This window comes from Cibotium barometz, chromosome 63 (genome assembly GCF_041138505.1).
Source record: "Cibotium barometz isolate CiBa-2024 chromosome 63, ASM4113850v1, whole genome shotgun sequence".
In the NCBI taxonomy this organism is placed as follows: domain Eukaryota; kingdom Viridiplantae; phylum Streptophyta; class Polypodiopsida; order Cyatheales; family Cibotiaceae; genus Cibotium; species Cibotium barometz.
The window spans coordinates 9360094-9382497 of NC_141108.1; the positions used below are offsets into that span (position 1 = coordinate 9360094).

General features: G+C 39.5%; 1 protein-coding gene across 2 annotated transcripts; it reads left to right on the top strand.

Moving 5' to 3' along the window:
• Window positions 1-2613: 2613 nt before the first annotated feature.
• LOC147603650 (uncharacterized) lies at window positions 2614-7381 on the top strand. Of its 2 annotated transcripts, none has more exons than XM_086796100.1 (6): window positions 2614-2922; window positions 3246-3428; window positions 4073-4186; window positions 5087-5695; window positions 5818-5892; window positions 6488-7381. In XM_086796100.1, exons 1-6 carry the CDS (start codon window positions 2788-2790, stop codon window positions 6722-6724), a joined length of 1353 nt encoding a protein of 450 aa, XP_086652226.1. In that variant the 5' UTR covers window positions 2614-2787; the 3' UTR covers window positions 6725-7381. The 2 variants fall into 2 exon arrangements, with proteins under 2 accessions (XP_086652226.1, XP_086652227.1); XM_086796101.1 differs by having other exon boundaries at window positions 2617-2922; window positions 5818-5906; window positions 6488-6977.
• Window positions 7382-22404: the final 15023 nt, after the last annotated feature.

Below are 22404 nucleotides of genomic sequence, written 5' to 3' on the forward strand. Positions count from 1 at the left end.
TCTGCTAGCTGTCATGGGAACAAATTTAAGTTTTACTTGCCATGTATGGAAACCATCACCATTAAATTTATGCACTATGAGTGTATTTGCCATGGTTTCCTTATGAATATGGGAAGATCTTTACAATGGGGTTTACCGATGCTAGTGTCTAGTCCCTTATTACAAAGATTGAGATATGTATTTCATATGGTTAATACTTTCCAAATTTTAAAAACTGCAATCCAAAAAATACCCTAATTTGGGAGAGTAATTTAGAGTAATGAACCAAGGGGAAAATTGATTTTGATAATGCACAAGTGTTTAGCAACATCCTAATCGTAAAGTAAAAAACTTTGTGACTTTAGAAACTGATGGTAATTAGCATGTGTTTAGAAACACCCCAATGGTAAAGTAGAACCCTCAATGGCTCTAAAAATTGATTGTAATTATCAATAATTATCTTATTTACAGATGCAATGTTATTTGACAATTAAAGCTCCAATGTTTGTTGTTTGTGCTTAATAAATCAATGTATATATCCTCTATATCATATATGATAAACCCATGAGTTAATTGCTTCAGAGTATGATGGGAAAATTAAAAATTTAACCCTTCCCTATTGGATTTTTGTTGCCGATTATTGGACTATTTTTAAGCCTTTAATTTGATCAATACTATCCTCCTCCTTAGATGCCTTGGAGTTAAATATGATGTAGATGTTCCATGTGAAGATTTGTCAACCACATGTTGGTTAACACATTCTGTGTCAAGCTAGGAAAGAAATGGGATATCAAGGCTTGATTGTGGAGGGATTGTAAACTTGATTAAGGAAAATACACGTGCGTTTGAAGCTTTGTATGAAAAGGTGTGCCCAAAAGCCTTTCTATATTGAACCATACGATTGACTTATTTACAAAGGCTTGAGTCCTTCATATAGGCTTGGAACGCAACCAACTTACTATAGTGAACTAGGGAGTAAAGTAGGTAATCTCCACATGCAACTTCCCATGCGAGTATGCATGGTTCTCTACTAATACTATTGTTCAACTAAACATATGTGTACTTAACTCAAATCACCTAGATCTTTTGGGCTTATCTTCTCTAACCCTTTATTTTCTAAGTTCCAAATTACAAATTAATATTATAAGATGTGCACAATTATATATGCCATTTGAATGTGATGCTTCAAGTTCTCTTTATGCTAGTTTTTTGTGAAATTTAAGCCAAGTCCTCCTATTTATGTGAGAAAATATATTAACCATTATATCACTTTGCTCAAAAAACATTGCTTAAAAGTCTTTGATCGAAGTATGTATTTCATACGAGAGAGAGAGAGAGAGAGAGAGAGAGAGAGAGAGAGAGAGAGAGAGAGAAGTGGCAGTATACTAAGGAAAGATATGGTGATAGTAGTATGATGGGAAAATACACTTGTGCGTGTGTGCGTGCATGCACACACGCGTGTTATGGAAAGTATAACTAGGAAAGATATGATGATAGTAGTACGATGGGAAAATAGAAATTAAGTGTCACTCTCATAAATATAGATTCATTACACACTCAAAAGTGTATAAAAATCTTGTCATTTAATATAAAAAGAAATCCCTCGCTCACTCCCTCCTCCCTTCCCACCTTCTTCTTTTTTCGAGTGTTAATCCCATCATCTAGTGTTTAAGTTCACTTCTATCATAAATCTCACTATTTTTGCGGTTAAAAATATAATTAAATGTTGTCTCAAAGCACAAGGATAGGGTAGGGAAGTGGGGGGGGCTAACCTACTTATAACATGACAATAAGAATGATGTTTTGCTAGTGTACATATCTTACAAACCCATGGTACATATTTGCTTGGATATTCTTTATAAATGGAAGTTATCATATTCTCTTAAAGGTCTAATTAGTATTATTAAAAATAAATTTTCGGATAAGTGTGTGTGTGCATGTAAAAAAGACATTATAATGCATTTTTATCGAGTGGAATCAAAGAAAATCGACCATAGACTTTCGTGGCCCTTATTTTAAGAGAAAATTTATACACTTTAGTTGTAAAACGAGTGTTTAGGGCCTTACACACCTTCTTTTCATTGTTTTGGTCAGCTGAATAGGCGATTAGGTGGGGGAAATTTTTATGGACATGGAAGACTCCTCATCCATGCGGAATGAGTGAGGGCGATCTTTCCTTCTTGTTTTGGAGTGTCATCTAAAAAAGTGGCTGTATTGCAATTCGCAAGTGTATGTAAACCCTCTCAAGATGCTTACAGATTGCCCCCTTTTCTTGGATAGGCGAGGTCCATCCCACATGAGAATGGGTGGGGGAGATTTCCCCCTTTTTCGACTAAGGTTTTGGGTTCGATTGCTCACTAAGGCCAATTACACATCGCCATACCCCCGCCTGCCCATGCTGATGTGGTGGGGGTATCCACCGCCCGTAATTCATGGGTAGGCAATCTCCCCCGCCCATACATGGGTAGTGGGGTATGTGTAACGGGCCTAAAGTGGATACAAATTGACGCGATGGTGTGTGTGAGTTGTATAAAGAGGCTAGGTGTAAATAAATACCCATTTCTTGTTAGATTCAAGCCTTCCTTTAAAAAGAAAAAACCAGGAGATTTATCCTTATTTGGAAAAAAAATAGGGGTCGTCGGTGCTATGGATTAACTTAGTGAGATTTGAAAACTAAGTGTTATGTGTGTGCAGCCCTCGTTGGTGCTTTGGATCAACTTAGTGAGATTTGAAATGTGATAGGCTAGTGGTTAGCTCCATGCGTATCCAAGTACGGCGCTTCTAGTTTGGTGCTAAACATTTGCATTCATGGAGAATCTCATCTCAGGCTTGCTCAACACTGCCCTTGACGCTGCCTCCTCTCTTCTGGATACCCCCAAATCCCCCTCTTCTTCTCCACCTCGGGGCGACTCCACCTCCATAGATCGTTCAACATGGGCTGAGGTAGAACTCTTTCATGTCCTGCAAACAGACGCACTGCAATTCCTTTGTACTAAGCTCTTGATTTGTTTTGATTTGAACCTTCTTATTTATGGATTTTGATTTAATGGGTTCGTTTGGATCTGGGCATTTGATGGGTTGTTCTAGATTAATCAGGGTTCTTGGTAGGATTACCGAAGGATTTTATGGGTTAGTTTGGATTAATGAAGGTCTTTGATTGGCTGCTTTGAATTTATGATGGTTTTTGATATGTTGGTTTGGATTAATTAAGGTTTCCAGCGGTTTATCAAGGTTTGAAGGGCTTTTTCTGGTGGGTTTTCGCTCAGATTGCTGCAGGGCAAGGTGCCCCCAAGAGCAATTACAAGGACCGTCCCCACAATGAGCATTCCTGGCACAATGCAGACCAGCAGCAGCACACAAGCAGCTGCCAAGATGCAGATCAGCGCCGGCACTCAAGCTCCCAACACCAGAAGCAGCCTTACGTTTCAGAAACCCAGTATACACAACAGGTATATGTTGATCCCATCAAGCAAATCATAACTAGTCCTAGTTAGCCAAGTAAGGGGAGTAGAGCACCCCTGTATGCAATCATACATAGATGTAACATGAGTTTATGAATTCCTCCTACAATCTCACACACTGTCATTCCTAGTTACTGTAGTCCTTTTGGCCACTAATGCAAGTAAAGCTCCACATACTTGCTGAGGCCCGAGGCTCACTCAGGGACCTTGCACATGATCTCAGTGACACATGTCATGTCAGTTGCTGAGTTCTGTGCGCTGTGTTGAGTTTCATATCTGCCAGGGCAAAAAGAAGCTTTTTAATTTGGATGTGTAAGGATGGATGCTAATGTTGACCAATGATGGGATTAGAGATTCATGTAGCCCCATATGGTCCTCTCATGTATGTATGTATGCATGTGTGTGTGTGTGTGTGTAGATATATGTATTTGTACATATACATATATCAATATGTACACACACATGTTCGTGCACATAAGTGTGTGACATGCACCCCCTACACACACGTGCATGCGCGCGCGCGCGCACACACACACACACACACACAGAGAGAGAGAGAGAGAGAGAGAGAGAGAGAGAGAGAGAGAGGTGAGGAGGTGGGGGCATGCATAATACATTTTGAAGTCTTGCAGGCGGTGGATACTCAGAATGAAGGTAACGAGAATTGGCAAAAGGGAGATAATAGTGGTTGGCACACTGCTGAAAATCGCCGCCACCATCGCCCTGGTCCTGAGCCTTATCACAAGGCATGCATCTCTTCTTCATCAAGTAGAGATTTTCTATTAGGAACGGAAAATAAACTTGTTAATTTGCAAACCTGGTGGTTGGATTATGACACGTTTTTTTATGCTTATCATGTTATTTTCTTGATTTTGAGTCATGATTGGAGCTGCATATTGGCTATGAGTAGAGTTACATCATAGGAAAAACATGGGTAGCAAGGAAGGGTATGGGATTAACATCCAAGATTTGGGTGATGAGCCATGAAACGAAGTTACAACTACCTGATAATATAGTAAGGAGCAATGCCATAAAAGCTAGGGTTTGGGAACAAAGTAGGTATGCAATGTGTGCTTGACCTTATCCATGCAGTCCATATGACCTCTACATGCACAATTTTTTCTTATCTTTATAATTGAAGAAAAAGGCAATGTACCTTATCCTGAGCAGCACATTCAGCACTCATACCAAACATTTACAAATCATACCGTACTAATGTTTCTAATCACCTTGGGTTATCTGTCTTTTGGTGTGTGTGGGTGATCCCTATGGGAATGAGGTAAGCAATGTGTAAGAGTTAGGGTTGAAGTTCAAGGTAGCCATGGCTGCTGTGTAGGGCAGAAATAGAGGATCCAAAGAGGAAGATGACAGACACACATGAGTGGGGTAAAACCAAGATATGTGTATTAACTGCTATGTACAAGAGATGATGTTTACAAGGTAACTCTCTTAATATAGTGAGAGAGAGAGCTAGGTAGTGGTTGCATATAGTTACAACGGTGGTGTATCAGACAACTATGGCATCTGTGCATTTCTGGCCAGTGAACTGATGTTTCCTGTTACTAGGTGAGCAATGCTTAGTCTAAAATGCCATGCTGAGTGGTCCTGCACAGAGCCTGATTAGTTTATGAAGATGAAATTGGCAGGTGCCAGATGAACAATGGCAAGGTTATAAAAGGCCCCCCCATAAGCAAGAGTATGCAAAACCGGTGGACTCCAATGTGGATGTGGAGCCAACTCAAGAAGAGCTGAGGAACATTTCAGCTGCATGTAATCGCCTTTGGGAGCTCGATTTCAACCGCTTAACACCTGGACGCGATTACGAGATCAATTGTGGAGATGGGAAAAAAGTTTATGACAAAGAGGATATGGCAGAGAATTCGCTTTTCCAATATGTCAATGCAGATGTGTTCCGAAGGCCAACATATGCACGTTTTTATGCCCTGTTGGACAATTACACTGCAGAGGAAGGGATCCGGGAACATATCACAGATGAAAAGAAGCAAGAGGAGATTGCTTTTATAGAAGAGATCAGCAGATCTGCACCTATCCAGTATCTGTTCAAGTACTTAGCTGCACAGGGGATTGCTTCAAAAAGCCATGAAGAGTTTAAGCAGCACTTGCACAATCTGTGGTTTGGTTTGTATAGTAGAGGTGGTTCACAAGGGTCGTCTTCAGCATTTGAACATGTTTTTGTTGGAGAGATAAAGGCTGGCTATGAAAAGGAAGTTTCAGGTTTTCATAACTGGATCAAGGTAAGTGAAGTAATGAAGTTTTGTCTTAAGATAACAGTTTTTTTCTTTGCATGCTACAAGAAGGCACTTCTCGGGGTTTGTTTCACTACATGATCACACTCTGAAGGACACTGGTTTTGCAGTTTTATGTGGAAGAAGCAGCAGGTAGAGTTGATTATCAAGGATACATACTTCCGAGGAGACGGAACCATGCCTTGGTTGGTATTTTGATGTGTGTATGCTCTAAACACCTTCTTTAAAAATGTGTGTGGGTGTCCATGGCATGTAGATGAGTTGGTAGTTGATTGTACTGTTGAGAACGAGGTCTCAGTTCAATCCCAGCTTGGACACCTCCTCACCTGTGGCTTGCATTCTGCCTATGGGGGGGCGTAGGACCCTCTACTACCTAACCCTCCAAAACATGGGTTGGCACCGGAGAATGGCAGCAATTTCAACCAATTAGCAGGATCTCAACTTGCGAGAGAGAACTTTAGGTGGTTGTGGGCATGCATGTGTGCGTGTGCATGTAATGCCTCCATGCGCGTTAGTGGGGGTGCACTTGTTCCTCCTGTTGTGCATGGGCACCAATTAGCAGGATCTCAACTTGGGAGAGAGAACTTTAGGAGGTTGTGGGCATGCATGTGTGCATGTTCATGTAATGCCTGCATGCGTGTGAGTGGGGGTGCACTTGTTCCTCCTGTTGTGCATGGGCAAGTGGGTGCATGTGTGCATGTGTGTGTTCGTGTTCTAACACAATTTTGGTGATACATGTGAATTGAGATGGATTAACATAATTTGTGTTGTGGCATGCAGCCAGATGCTCATTCACAGTGCCTTTCAATACAGTTCACTTGGAATGGTGTTCGAAAGCCTGTATCAAGCACCTTTGTGGGTGTAAGTCCAGAATTTGAAGTAGCCCTTTATACACTGTGTTTCTATGGAGAGCAAGAGGACAATTATATGGAGCTGGGTCCTTACAGTGTCAATATCAAGTGTTATCATCTTGGCAGGGACAGAATGGGCTCAACCTTCCCAATAGTGCAAGATTGACATTTCCAAGAAGTGTTCTTGGAGATGCTCAGCTCTCTGACAAGAGACTATGGCTCATTCTAACCACCAATCAACCTAAAAATAGGTTGACACTCCTCTAATGCTGAAATTAGTGGGCCAGAATCTTTGTCCAATGTATGGTTGACATTAGTATGGACTCCTAACCTTTATTTGTTGTGATTTTTTCTAAGACATCATGGAAGATGTTTTACCATCTTAGCAATGTCATGCTGGTTGTTTTGAGTTCAGCATTTATCGGGGACTCTGATGAATGTCTTTGATTCTGAGTGCAATTTTTTGGAACTCAAAATCTAGTAAAGGACAACACTGCATGGATAAGTATTTAAGTTGATGTTCTTGATAATATGGTGCACATGACCTAAGTCCTCTGTTGGATGTAAAGGGTCCTCTCTCTCCTCCTAAGTCCTCTGTTGCACATGACCTAAGTCCTCTGTTGGATGTAAAGGGTCCTCTCTCTCCTCACCCACACACACACACACACATCCCTCTCTTTGTTGGATGTAAAGTGTCCTTTCTCTTGTCACACGCACATGCACACGCACATCCATGGTAACCATTTGTTTGTGAGATGTCCCCCAACGTGTAAAGTGGTGCAAGGCTTAAGTGCAAGCATAAGCTCAAGGCAATGGGCAACTACATATTAGACTTTCTTGGACTGCATTATGAAAGTACATTAGCATGTAAAAGTTGGCTTGAAGTGTTGGGATGTAGTGCTAGCAAGCTGTGGGGGATTAGCATAGAGTGTAGTCGAAGAAATCGGCTTTTGGGATTGTGAGCTACAGCTACTATGTATGAGCCCCAATGGGAGGTTTTTTTTAATAGTGTTCACCATTTTGTGGCATGGAGTAGGGCTATGCACAAAGAAGCAAAGCTTCTAGTGGGTGGATTAGGATAATCTTGATTCTCCAAAAAAATATCCCTTTGTAACTCTCCTGTCCATGACATGGAGCCCTCTCCACACTTCTGTTGTATTTTGCCAGAAAACTCCTTGCACACCATGGAAAGATCCAAAAGAAGTCTAAATTGTGTGTATGTTCTTAAGTGTCTTCATAGTGTTGATATACTCAAGGATGAATCAACCATGCATGTCTCACATAAAATATGGTGGCTCTCACGATGTATATTCAAAAAGTTGCTTTCAAAATTTATTTATTTTTGGTTTCTCTCAAACTTTAGTTTTGAATAAGCACTTTCTTTTCTAGAATGGAAGCACAACTCAAACTTTGGTTTGAATAAGCACTTTCTTTTCTAGAGTGGAAGGATAACTCAAAACACTTACACCTATTTAAGCCTTGTGATTGAAACAACACAAATGTAGATTAATCTTTTGTCTTAGTAACATTTAAATATGTTTTAAATTGTGGTGGTTTTTTACTAATAAATTTTTCTTTCATAGTGGGAACTTGAGAGGTTGAAGATTCAATTTTGTAGAAGATGTAGTTATGTACTTTATCTTGCTGAGATATCGAGCTCAACTAGTGTAGATATCGGTGATGTGTTAGAATAATAGCTCTACATTTATGTCATTAGCATTGTTGGTGAGATTATAGATGATAGGTTTATAGGTTGGTCATAACTATTTTGATTTACTAGAGTTCTGGCATAGTTATAGTACCATGTAGTCGAGTTCACATTATGGACTAACCATTTGTATGTTACAGTAGGAGAGTACTTTCCCTTATAGTATATACACTTATCTTTATGTTATGGTTGTAAAGAAAAGAAAGGAAATTCAGCCATGCATCTTTTGTGTGCTTTTCTACTCTTGTATGTGTTTGCTTGCAAGGAGCTCAAGCTCACCTCTCTCCCGCTTTCCTCTCATGGTATTAGAGAATTGATTTGCTTGAAGAGATCAAGAGAAAAGGAAGTGATACATGGGCAATAGTAACTCCATCTCTTTTGTTTTTATTTGGAAGCAAATCTTTGCAAAATAGTTGCTAGTCAAAGAGCACCAGGCATGCACAATAGTAAGGTGCATTGTCACATCTTGAAGTGTCCTTCGCAGTGAAGCAAAGGGACATTATATTGTATGGGATAAGGTCCTCAAGACGTTTGTGATCTCAAAATTTAGATTCAAGGCCATTTTCAGTTCCATTTTAGCTCCATAGATATCTATTTTTATGTTCAGCTACACCATTTTGTTGAGGTGTATAGGGCACAATACATTGGTGTTTTATCCCATGATCAGTCCCATGTATGTATGGACATATGCTCCCTCCCTCGATTAGTACGCAGGGTACCAATCTTACATGTAGAAGCATTTTGAACCATAGCAGCAAAGTGCCCAAAGCACATAAAAACCTCTTATTTCTGTTTCAATGAATATGCTACTAAGGTATGTCTACAATAATCATCAATGAATTTGACAAAATAGAGGTAGTCCCCAATAGATAGTGTCCTCATAGGACCACATACATTGCTGTGTGTATAAGCTACTAAGGTATGTCTACAATAATCATCAATGAATTTGACAAAATAGAGGTAGTCCCCAATAGATAGTGTCCTCATAGGACCACATACATTGCTGTGTGTATAAGCTACAATTTTTGGATAGCTCTAAGTGAACCATCTTTGGGAAATGATGCCCGTTGCATTTTTCCATGAATACAACCCTCACAAACATGTTTGATAGGGGCTTCAAGATGCGGCAACTCAAACACCATGTTATGTTTATGCAAACACAACAAACTGCCAAAGTTCAAGTAACCAAAGCGTGCATGCCACAACAGAATCATCCATTGCCTTTGTAGCAGAAATTATACATATAGCATGTCTTTGTCTTTCATATGTACCTAGCTTGTAAAGACCATGAAACAAAGTACCAAAAGCAACAATTGTCTTGCCGTCTGCGGTTATGAACAACACATTTATCATCCTCAAACTGAACTACTAAGCTAGCCTTAGTAATGACAAAGATAGATAACAAGTTTTTCTTGATCCCCCTGGTACATATAACACATCTGAACGTGTGTTTGTTTCATCATTTGCAGCAATGAGAACAATTTTACCAACTCATTTTACAAGATATGAGGAGTTGTTTGCACATGTTACAGTGTTTCTTTGTGGAGCAGATTCAAGTGATGAGAACAAACTACGATGAGAAGATTAAATGTACTTACTAGTACCATTGTTAAAATACCAGACATGTACATCTGTAACAACCATGCATACATCCTTATGCGAAGGGTTATAAGTGCATTGCAAAATGAAAGCCCGATCATCATGTGTATAGTTTTGCAGATTCTTTATTTTTTACATTGGATGCTGATGGATCAGCTACCACCATACCTTAGTCTTTCTTTTTCTCCTTCTCTAGTCGTTTCTTACGCTCATCAATGTAGTGACTACATTTCCTGCAATAGTTGCATTTGCCCTGTTTCTTTGGCTTGTCACCTTCCTTGTGTCTACAGGCTTGCCTGATGACTCTGATTTTGGTTTGTAACTACCCTGAGGAGGAAAGGATTTACCTTTGCCTCTTTGTTGACTGGAAGCAAAAGCTTGATCTCCTATGCGTATGATATATCTGTTTTGCTTTCACTTGTAACAAATATTTTGTGGAGAAGTTATTGAGTTTGTATGGATTACAAGTGGGGGATTTTTTTGTGATTATTTTCCAAGGAGCACTTTTTTGGGATCAAGTGAGCGGATTTCAAAAATATTCTCTCCCTCCATCAACAGAGAGAGGGATGAAGAGAGTGGGAGAGAGAGACATGACAACATTATTTGAGAGGGAGAGGGAGAGGGAGAGAGAGAGAGACATGACAACATTATTTGAGAGGGAGAGGGAGAGGGAGAGAGGGAGCGAGAGAGAGAGAAAAAATATGTTAACATTACATCCACTAAATCGGGGTTATTGCTTCCAAGTGTATTTGGAAGTTGTATGTGAATGAACTTTGTTTTGGGACACACATTCATTATGGGTTTCTTGCCTAATAGTGCTGAATGGAGCCCCATTGCGTAAATCTATAACCTCAAGCAGGAGAAGGGAGAAAAAATATGAGATTACATCGCCAAAACCAAGTTTCTATTAAAGGATTTAAGATCATAGTAGTTACTGTAAGTATCTTCACTTACTAAGGGATTTAAGATCATAGTTACTTTTCTAGACTTGGTTAAGAGAAAGATATTTGTCCTAAGCCATGGATTAACATTGAATTGTAATTTTGAGATTGTCAACAATTTAGGGATTTTCATCTTTACCATTACAAAAACCATGAAAATAATGCCATTTGGTTGATTGTTGATTGGCTAGGTTTATTACATTTTATGGAGAAGTTATTGAGTTTGTATGGATTACAAGTGGGAGATTTTTTTTTGTGAGTATTTTCCAAGGAGCACTTTTTTGGAATCAGGCGAGCGGATTCCAAAAATATTCCCTCCCTCCATCAAGAGAGAGAGGGACGAAGAGAGTGGGAGAGAGAGACATGACAACATTATTTGAGAGGGACGAAGAGAGTGGGAGAGAGAGACATGACAACATTATTTGAGAGGGAAAGGGAGAGGGAGAGAGGGAGCGAGAGAGAGAAAAATATGTTAACATGACATCCTCTAAATTGGGGTTATTGCTTCCAAGTGAAAATAAAACAAAGTTCATTCACATACAACTTTCAGGCGTCATAACTATTGTTCAATCTTTTTAACTTCATGGGCTTCACTTGTCCTCTTGGGTGAAAGCACAAAGGAAGAGAACAACGTTTGTTCCCTTCCGCACTTCCTCAAGCAAGAGACATTCAAACACATCATCAATAAAATGATGGGCTTGCCATATCATAATTAAGTCCACCACTTTGGTCTTCCCTTGAGAAATATCATCATCACTATTAGGAAGTCGTAATAAGGATATGAGACCTTTCCATGCTTGCGCACCATGTACAGTCTTTTGCTTGGCCTCTCCATTGGTGGCCTCCCTCGCAATACACACAACAACAACTTCAATGCTAACATTTGACGAGGCCATCACAAGCAATATGTAAGAGGATTGTGGGTGGTGTACTCTAGGGAAAGGCTTAGCTAAATGGTAATTGACAAAGTGCTATGGAGTGTTAATCCAATTTTGGATTAACAAAGATGCATAAGTGTTATGTAATGGCACTATAACATTGTACATTATGAGATACTGGCCAACCAAGGCTTTAGATTAGTAAGTTTTGGGCGCCCAAGTGTGAATAAGGGCCAAATGTATAAAAGGAAATTTCTCATAATAATGAAAGAACACAATCCCCCTTTGTGCTATGAGAGCTGTTGCTTTGGAGAGATAGAGAGAGAGTGTGTGTGTGTACTCTAGTGCATGTTTCTCTTCTATGCATGTGTATTAGAGAGAGTGAGAGGAAGATTACCTTGCATTGTGGTGTGAGCGACTCCTTAGTGAAAATGTAGAGGTGGAGATTGGAGGAGTGGAGCTTCCAAAAGCGATCTTGGAGAGCCTCAAGGGATGTGAGCTCAAAGCATTGGTTAGTACCCAACAATAGTTGTCGTCTATTGCTTCTTCCAACTGTGGATGTGTGGAGTTTCCTCTTAGGAGGTGCGGTAGCCCATACCATTTTTGGTGCCACTGTGCCAAGGAAATGTTTCTTCCATCCTCTTAGAGCTCCATCTCCCATTACGCAAGATTCACTAGTGCCTTTGCATTTTAAAGGTGCACTGTGAAAAATTGTCTAGATAAGGTTTGTGTGGGAAGAGAAGAAATTAGATTAGTTGTGGAATCGTGTGTTTGGAAGTGTGGGTGAATACTTGGTATTTCCTAGAGGAAAGCTACATTTTTCTTTCAACTTTTTTGTTTTTGGCACCAATTTCACAAGCGTGAGCTAGCAGTTGGTAACACGCTTTGTTCTGTTTTTTCTAAAAACAATCACAAAAATTACAAAAACAAGGAGCCATTGGTTGTGTTGGTGACTTGCATTGCATTCCAATTGCTTGGCACAGCCTTTCTGGACCTTTTGGATAAGGAATTCGCACTCTAAACATCATTCTATATTGATGTGACTATTAACACGTGAACTAAAGTTAGGGCGTCTTATCCTGACACATCTGCCAAAGAAATGCCAAAAACCTGATCTCGTGAAAGTGCAACGAAATAGTTCACAACATGAAACACATTCTAGTTTGCAATGTGAAACACCATCTAGTTGACGACATGAAACACAATCTACTATTTCACGATGAGAAAAGTCTTGTTCGCGAATTAAGAATTGTCAAACCTGCGGCGGTAAGATAGGTTCATAGGTACACCATAGGACAGTCTCTCCGACTCAAATTACTATAATTCTAAGCTAAAATTTCAAAGCGTGAAATAAAATCCACGACGTGAGACACATTTTGCTACTTCACGACGGGAACTATAGTCTGATTTTTCACGATGATCTGTTGTTCATGAGACAAGAAGAGTCAACTCAACGAAAAACCAATCGTAGTGGTTAGAGTAATGATTTAGCCTATTGAAACACATTCTCATCATGCACTTGAGGCCAGGGAAACTCATTGGAGACGACGTTACCCCTAATGACAGTGCATCAAATCACCTAGGTTCTTCCTACCAAAGAAGTGTTAGTTCAGGTCACTCGGCGAGCACTGAGTTGAGTGTTGCAGCTTGGAGAAATCTAACCACCATAGAAAAAAGTAGCGAAGAATCCATGGAAGAAGGACTAAGATTCTATGGCTTTGGAGAGGAAGAAAAACAAGCTTCTCATGCAAAGTCTAGCGGAATCTTTGATATGGTCTCTAGCATGGCACAAAAGATGAAGCACAATTTGCGGCGGGCACAGGCCCATCAACAAGGGCAGGACACGGTATAAGACCGGATTTACCAACCCAACCTTTTGTTCCTAGGAATGCTAACACAGTGAGGATTAGTGGGATGACCCCTAGGGTTAGGAGGGATAAGGAAAATGCTACCAAGACATTGCCTTCTTCCCAACATTAGAGGAAGTGGAAGTGGACTTGAAGGTGGCTAGACAATCTACCTAGGGCATCTTCTCAGGAGGAGAAGATTGGCTCTCTACACAAGAGAAGATATACATGACATGATCAATGATCCCACATTCTTGTAAAGCATGAAACTTTTAATCTAACAAAGGCAGACTGAGGTTGCTAACAATGAGCTAGGTGATGAGGATTTACCCGAATAAAAGAACCAATTAAGCAGTTTTGGGGATACTGATTCAAGAAATAAAATCAAACTAAAAACTTACATGAAATCGATGTGAATGTGTATGTGAAGAATGGATATGGATGTGTATGTGAAGAATGGATATGGATGTGAATGTGTATGTGAAAATGGATGTGAATGTGTATGTGAAGAATGGATATGGATGTGTATGTGAAGAATGGATGTGAATGTGTGTGTGAAAATGGATGTGAATGTGTATGTGAAGAATGGATATGGATGTGTATGTGAAGAATGGATGTGAATGTGTATGTGAAGAATGGATGTGAATGTGTATGTGAAAATGGATGTGGATGTGTATGTGAAGAATGGATGTGAATGTGTATGTGAAGAATGGATGTGTATGAGTATGTAAAAGAATGGATGTGAATGTGTATGTGAATAATGGATGTGTATGAGTATGTGTATGTAAAAGAATGGATGTGGATGTATGTGAAAGAGTGGATGTGGATGTGTATGTGAAAGAATGTGATGTGATGTAAAGAGATGTGATGTGGATGTGGAAAGAGTGGATGTGGATGTGTATGTGAAAGAATGTGATGTAAAGAGATGTGATGTGACATGAATATATGTGGATGTGAAGTGATAAATATGAATGTATGGATAGATGTGAGTAGTCGTACATGTGAATGATTGGATGGATGTGGATCAATGAGATGAGATGTGGATGAATGAGATGAGATGTGGATGAATGAGATGAGATGTGTATGAATGAGATATGATGTGGATAGAAGTGATGTGATATAATGTGGATAGAATTTATGTGAATATGAATGAATGTGATGTGATGGATGTAAATGGATGTGATGTAAATAAATGTGATGGATATGAATGAATGTGATGTGATGTGAATCGGGATGTGAATGAATGAGATGTGATGTCATGTGAATCGGGATGTGAGTGAATGAGATGTGATGTAAATTGGGATAGATGTGAACGGATGATATGTGATGTGAATGAATATGATGTGAATGAATATGATGTGATGAGATGTGGATATGAGTAGATGCGAGTGGATAAGATTTGATATGTGGATAAGTGAGGAAAGATATGATTAGATGGAAAATGATGTGATGAGAATGGGAATACATATAAAATAAATGAGGATTCATGTGAAACAATGTGGAAAGACGAGAGTTTGTTATAGAAATTGTATTTATGACTGTTTTATGTCAAGAATGCTGGGAAAGCATTTTGACTGTCTTGTGAATGAGGTCGTGGAGACCTATCTGATAAAGTTACAACAGCTGACCGAGAGTCAACAAAACGGAGGACGTCTCACATAGCACAGTTGGCCGAGGTCTTGACCAGCCTCGGTTCGATTTAAATGGTGAGCTTTCGGTACGGTGAATGAGGGACCAAGGAAGCGGCCTATGAGTGAAGCGCTAGGTGACTTGTTGCGAAGGATCCTAGAGGGTGATGATCATACGGTGCTACGTACGTCGTGGAAGATATTGGAACAAGGAGTAAAATGTTTTCTGAATTTGGGCAAGGATCTGGTTGATTGACCTTGTTGGTCTCCTCAACAACAGATGAGTCCATGGCTCTTTTATATGGATCTATTGGTTGGTCTTGTGGATCTTCAACGGAGATTCCATTTTGATTTTTATAAGTGAATATATTACCGGGTACTATGAGCTAGGAACTATCGAAAAGGCCCCTGAGTGGACAGGTGGTGAGCGTTTTGGTTGCCAATGATGCCATAGGTACACTGATGAAGGAAAAATTGAAAATTAGGATTCAATTGGATATTTTGGAGGATTATGATCAGTGATACTATAGTTTCATTAAATGATTGTTTTAAAGACAGCTGAATCTGTGAAAAAGGCAATTTTATATTGGGTGTGTAAGTGGTGTGACTAGTTTTAAGTTTGTATGAATATCCGGCTAGGGGGCCTTGGAACTCTTTTCCCTGGTATCCAAGACAAAACATAACCAAATTCTTAAATGGATCCCATCACTACTGTGGTTAGGCGGTTGGCTAACCCGCGGGACTGGATGGGATTACTGATGGATCCCTAAAATGAGACTCAATTCTGTTATAGTACGATAAATGAAGTAAATCCCAAAAAAAATGATTCCATGGAAAAGAATCAACGGCTGTGCCTCTCAATGAGGAAAAAAGCATTGATCTCTATGATCCAAGTGCAAGTCTTTTCCTTGATCTGACTATGATACTTACGGGTTCGGTCAGATCAGTTCAGTTAGTAAAGGCTCTTGACTATGTTAGAATAAAAATATCATGGAGGAATCGCCCGTGCTTTCTGGGCGAGAGAAGTTTTTTTGGGTTTAGTTTTGGAAGAACTGAGGGATTAGTCTCTTGTCCGAATATTCGTGGGGCGAGGCCATGAGTGAAGGACCCTGCCCCCTGCAAGAAGTGATACTTCGGCTGCTAGCACCCTAGGATTCGTTGCGCAGTGGGGACAGGGAGATCTTTCAGCTGTATCGGAGCAAATTGGCTAAAGTGAATCAACCGAGAAGCCAAAAATGTCAAAAATTTATGAAGTAATAGTAAAAGGTTATAATTGTGTGATGAAATTCATATAAATTGATATTCAGAATGAAGATTCATAAATAGGTAATTGGGTCTTCAAATGGAAGTACCGCAATTGTATGGAATCCCTAACTTGCTTGAGGCTCAGACATGATAGTATTCACCTTAAAATTCCAAGGATAGTGACTACCCGTATATACCAAGGATAGTGACTACCCGTATATACCAAGGGTATAATTGCAGCTCTTTATTGGCAGTATATACGAGTAAATCTAAGACCTTGAAATTATAAGCAAAAATGCTATCCAGATGATGAATTCGAATGTGGTTGATATGATTTTAAAATTTTGGTTGAGAACTGATGAGTTGATTTGGATTCTAATTGAAAAATGATAATTTTTGAATTTTGGTTGAAAAGCGATAAGCTGAGCAAAACCACAATGAGGATGAATGGGACGACGAGTCCCTGTAATGATGTTCGTAATAACTGGAATGACATTAATGACTTCAGCAAATCACTATGAGATTAGTGGATTATATGAGGAATAGATTAATCATTTATCTGAATATTTCGATCTCGATAGATTTCATGAATTCTCTTTTTACAATCCGCGTGAATATAAAACGATAGAAATTTCTCTCTTAGAGTATTTAATTATTCATTTATGAAATACTCATAGAATTTAAGAGAATTCGAATTTTGATATAAAAATTCTTTATGCATCTATTAATGCATAAAAATCAACTTCAGTGGGAGTAACACTTTTATAAAAAAATCCTTTTATGCATAAAAATCAAATTTAATGAGAATAACACTTTTGAAATAAAATAAAAATCAAATTTAATATAATTAATATCAGTGATATCCATGCATATTCATAGATGAATATGTACATGGAGTAATTAGAATATTTCTTTTAGATGCAAAAATGGTGGGAATTACTCTTTTGGAATAACATAAAAACAAACTTTCTTTTCCACAAAATTCTGGAAAACTTTGCCATAACCTCCTTTGTATAGCTGACCATTCTCATTTTTATCATTCTATTTTTAACTTAAATTAACCCAAAATAGATTCATAGAACTCTAATCTACATAATTTTCTAAATTTATGAGAGTAAACAATAAGAAGAGTTTAATTAATCCCTTAGTTAATCTTTCTAGGATTAAGAAAGGCTAGAATGTAAAGAAGAGAAGGGGGTGGCCTTTTCCTCAAAGGCATAGCATTTGAATTTTATTCAATCAACTGTAAAACATGAAAATCAAGAAAACCATAGATTTAAAATTAAGAAAGGCTGGAGTGTAAAGAAGAGAAGAGAGTAAACAATAAGAAGAGTTTAATAAATCCCTTAGTTAATCTTTCTAGGATTAAGAAAGGCTGAAATGTAAAGAAGAGAAGGGGGTGGCCTTTTCCTCAAAGGCATAGCATTTGAATTTTATTCAATCAATTGTAAAACATGAAAATCAAGAAAACCATAGATTTAAAATTAAACAAGTAAGAAAATAATCTTACATAGAGCTTGTAGGCTCTCCTTTGGCTTGAGGGATTGAGGGTTCTACTCTTGTTTGAAGCAAGAGTGGCCACCAATTCCCTTTGGAGAGGATTAGGCCAAAAACAATTGAATTATTAAAAAATTCAATGTAAATGACTGAGGACAGGAGTAGAGTAACAGTGCATAAACACCATTAAGCTTTTACAAAGGGGGAGGCTTCGATTTATAGGAAAAAGTGAGTCTCTAACCAAGCAAACTGATTCTAGAATTTTCCAGATCAATTTGGTCAAATTTTGACCATTTTTGGGTCAGTTTTAGCTTACTTTTTGGATCTAGTTTTGAAATAGGAGAGAGAAGAGATGAAATATCTCATTTTATTGATTTAAAATTGGGGGTAATGATGAGAAAAAAGGTTCCTCCTTCATTTTATTGATTAAAAATTAGGGGTAATGATGAGAAAAAAGGTGTCTCCTTCATGAGGGGAGATCCCCACTCTGAGGTGTCAAAATTTAGTTTTTTAATTGTTTTCTTTGGTCCTTAGTCCACTCTTCATCTTATGTGAGCATTTACTCATTTTTGGGCGATTTTTCTTTTATTCATCAATTTATCTCCTCCCTACATTTTTGGGAGGTTTTTCTTTTATTCTTCAATTTATCTACTCCCTACATTTGGATTAATCTTATTGGTCCATAAGAACCTTAATTGGACCATAATCCAATTTTTTTTAAAAATCTAGACTCTTAGGCTAATGTGCTTTATATCTATTTTCAATTAATTCCAATTGCACATTGGAAAGTTCTTTTTGAATTTCTGTTTCAGGGGAAGCCATTTTAGACACTAGGAGGATTTTTATATCCAAAAATATCTCAATTTTGAATTACCTTCCTCTAGACATTTTCTCTCTCCAGGCCAAAACAGGGTAAAACAAGATCTTTCTTTTATTTCAGAGAGGGGAATAATTATAAGATCAGAAGGGGAGGTTCTTATATACCTACACACCTCAAAAGTTAGAAGGAGGAATCTTACATCCTACCCCACTTAAAAAAGTTGGAAGGAGGAATCTTACATCCTACCCCACTTAAAAAACGAGAGATGTCCTCGTCTCGCAAACTAGAGGACAACTCTTTTCTTCGTGGCAAAGCCTATCGAGGTCTTGACCAGCCTCGGTATGGTTAAAATAGTGTGCTTCTAGTACGATGGCGAAGACCAACGAAGTGGTCCCCGAGTGAAGTGCTGGGACACCTAAGTAGAATCCTAGAGGATTCTAGCTAGGTGATGCATGGGCTTGCGGTTGCTAGGACACCCTTGCATATGTCGAGGAAGATATGGATGGACTGGAAAGGAATTATCTATGTGAACTGGAATTCAAGATTGGATCTCATTGAATCAGCGGTAGCCTCGCCTAAGGGGGAAAAAAGCGGTGATTCTATAAACCAAGTGCAAGTCTCTTCCTTGATTTGGCCATGTGACCTATGGGTTTGGTCAAATCAGATTGGATAGTTAAGGCCTTGACCTGCCGTTAGATGATTCTCCTAGTGGAATCTCTCATGCCTTCCGGGCGAGGGAAGTTTTTCCGGGTTCGGTTTCAGAGGAACCGCCGAGCTAGTCTCTTGTCCCGATATTCGTGGAGCGAGGCCCTGAGTGGGAATCCCTGCCCTGCGTGCGAGAGGCTGCTAGCTGTTGAAATTTGAGCAAAATGATGAGCTATGGTGGATCAAACACTAGAATCAACATGATTAACAAAGTGATTAAGAAATGATTAAGACGTAATTAGTGAATAATTAGCAGATAGATTAATGTAGGCATGGATACTCAAAAACCAGCAAATTCTCATTAGGGCTATGCCTCAATTCATAGAGTTTACATCAAGCATCAAATTCCATTGATTTCTCCATGATTTACTCCCTGAATATCTCCACCTTTTGCCTGATTCTCTCCACCTCTTCTCTTTTCCCTGATTATCTCCCAGAATATCTCCACACTCCTAAATTCCCTCATGCTACCCATTATTCTCTCCTAGTAGATTCTTCTAACCTTTTCACAGGTTCTTTCACAATTACATCTCCTCTTTTACAGCCTCTATCCAAGAGCTTGTTCCCACACACACCCTATTCACTTGTATATTTCAACACCTCCCCTCAAGTGAATAATCCTAGTACACCTAGACCCTATACCAAGTTTGCCTCCCCTTACTCGGTAGTTCGCGACCAGTGTCTACTCCTCCCCTCAAGTTATCTCAGCACACCTGGACCCTGTATCAAGTTTCTTTCTTACTTGACAGTCCGCGACCAGTGCCTCAAGTCCCTAAACTCCATAGTCCTTGACACTCTCTCTCTCTATGTGTCCAAGGCTACTATAAGTGCCCGTGACCTTGACTAAAGTGCTCACACATACATCTACCACATGGCCTACATCATCGGTGGCTCAGAGGTGGTTTTACTTTATTGGGGCAGGTTACATTGGGTTGTGGGCTCTCTCTCTCTCTCTCTCAGAGATTTTCATATGGCTCCTCACTCTTTGGAGCCTCACATCTTCTCGTTTCTTCAGTCTTCTTCTCGTGGCAGCATCTCTCCACGTGTGAGATCCTTGTTCCCACCAAGCAACGGATTCGGGGTACTAGCAGCGGAAGTAGCACTTCTCGCGCGGGACAGGGGTCCCACACTCGGGGCCTCGCCCACGGATATCCGGACAAGAGACTAATCCGTCGGTTTGTCCAAAACCGAAACCGAAAAAACTTCCTTTACCCGGAAAGCACGGGCGATTCCACCAGGATAACTCTTTACTCTAACGTAGTCAAGATCATTACTGATCAAACTGATCTGACTGCACCTTTAACGATACTTGGTCAAATCAAGGAAGAACTTGCACTTGGATCATTGGGATCAACGCTTTTTTCCCCACATCAAGAGGCACAGCCGTTGATTCCTATCCATAGAACAATTTCTATCCGGGATTTACTTCATCTATCGTAATAATAGAATTTAAATCTCGATTTACGGATCCATCAGTCCAGCCTAACCCCATCCGATCCCATGGGTTAGCCAACCGCCCAACCACTGTAGTGATGGGATCCAATTTGGAATTTGGTTAGGTTTTGTCCCGGGTACCAAGGAAAAGAGTTCCAAGGCCCCCTAGCCGGAAGTTCATGCAAACATAAAACTAGCCAAACCACTTACACACCCAATATGAAATTGCCTTTTTCTTAGCATCAGCTAACTTTAAAACAATCTTTTAAGGAAACCATAGTACCACTGATCACAATCTTCCAATTTATCCAGTTGATTCATAATTTCCCATCATTCCTTCATCAGAGTATCTATGGCATCATTGGCAACTAGAACGCTCACCACCTGTCCACACAGGGGCCTTTTCAATAGTTCCTAGCCCATAATACTCGGCAATATAATCACTTATAAAAATCAAGATGGACTCTCGTTGAAGATCAGCAAGATCAACCAACAGATCCATATAAAGAGCCATGGACTCATCCATTAAAGACCAGCAAGGTCAATCAACCAGATCCATGCCCGATTTCACAAAACAACTCTTACTCCTTGTTCCAATATCTTCCACGACGCACGTGTGGGTATCTTCGGCGACCCAGAGCAGCCCGAGCACCATATGGTCAGCACCCTCTAGGATCCTTCGCAGGTGACCTAGCGCTTCACTCATAGGCCGCTTCCTTGGTCCCTCATCCACCGTACCGGAAGCTCACCATTTAAATCGAACCGAGGCTGGTCAAGACCTCGGTCGACCTTGCTACGCGAGACGTCCTCCATTGACTCTCCGTCAGCAGTTGCAACTTTATCAGTTAGGTCTCCACGACCTTAAACACAAGACGGTCAAAATGCTTCCCCAGCATTCTTGACATAAAACAGCCATTTACAAACAGCATTTACAAACAGTTTACAAATACAATTTCTATATTAACTCTCATTTTTCCACATTATCCCTCATTAATCCACATTACTTATTCCACATTCCATTTATATGTGTACTCATCCAATCACATCATTTTTCATCTCTTCACTTCAGATTCCTTCACATCACATATCATATATTCACATCCATACATCCACATCCACATCCACATTCACATCTACATGCTTACCTCCATTTTCACATCCTCATTTATACATCCACATCCCATATCCACATTCATACATACACATCCATATCCACATCCATAAATCCACATCCACATGCATACATCCACTATCACGTCCTCATTCATACATCCACATCCACATCCACATCCATATACATACATACATCCACATCCACATTCTCATTCACATCTATACATCCACATCTACATCCACATACATACATACATCCACATCCACATTCCACATTCACATCTATACATCCACATCTACATCCACATCCACATCTACATCCACATTCACATACATCCACATCCACATTTCCATTCACATCTATACATCCACATCTACATCCACATACATACATACATCCACATCCACATCCACATACATACATACATCCA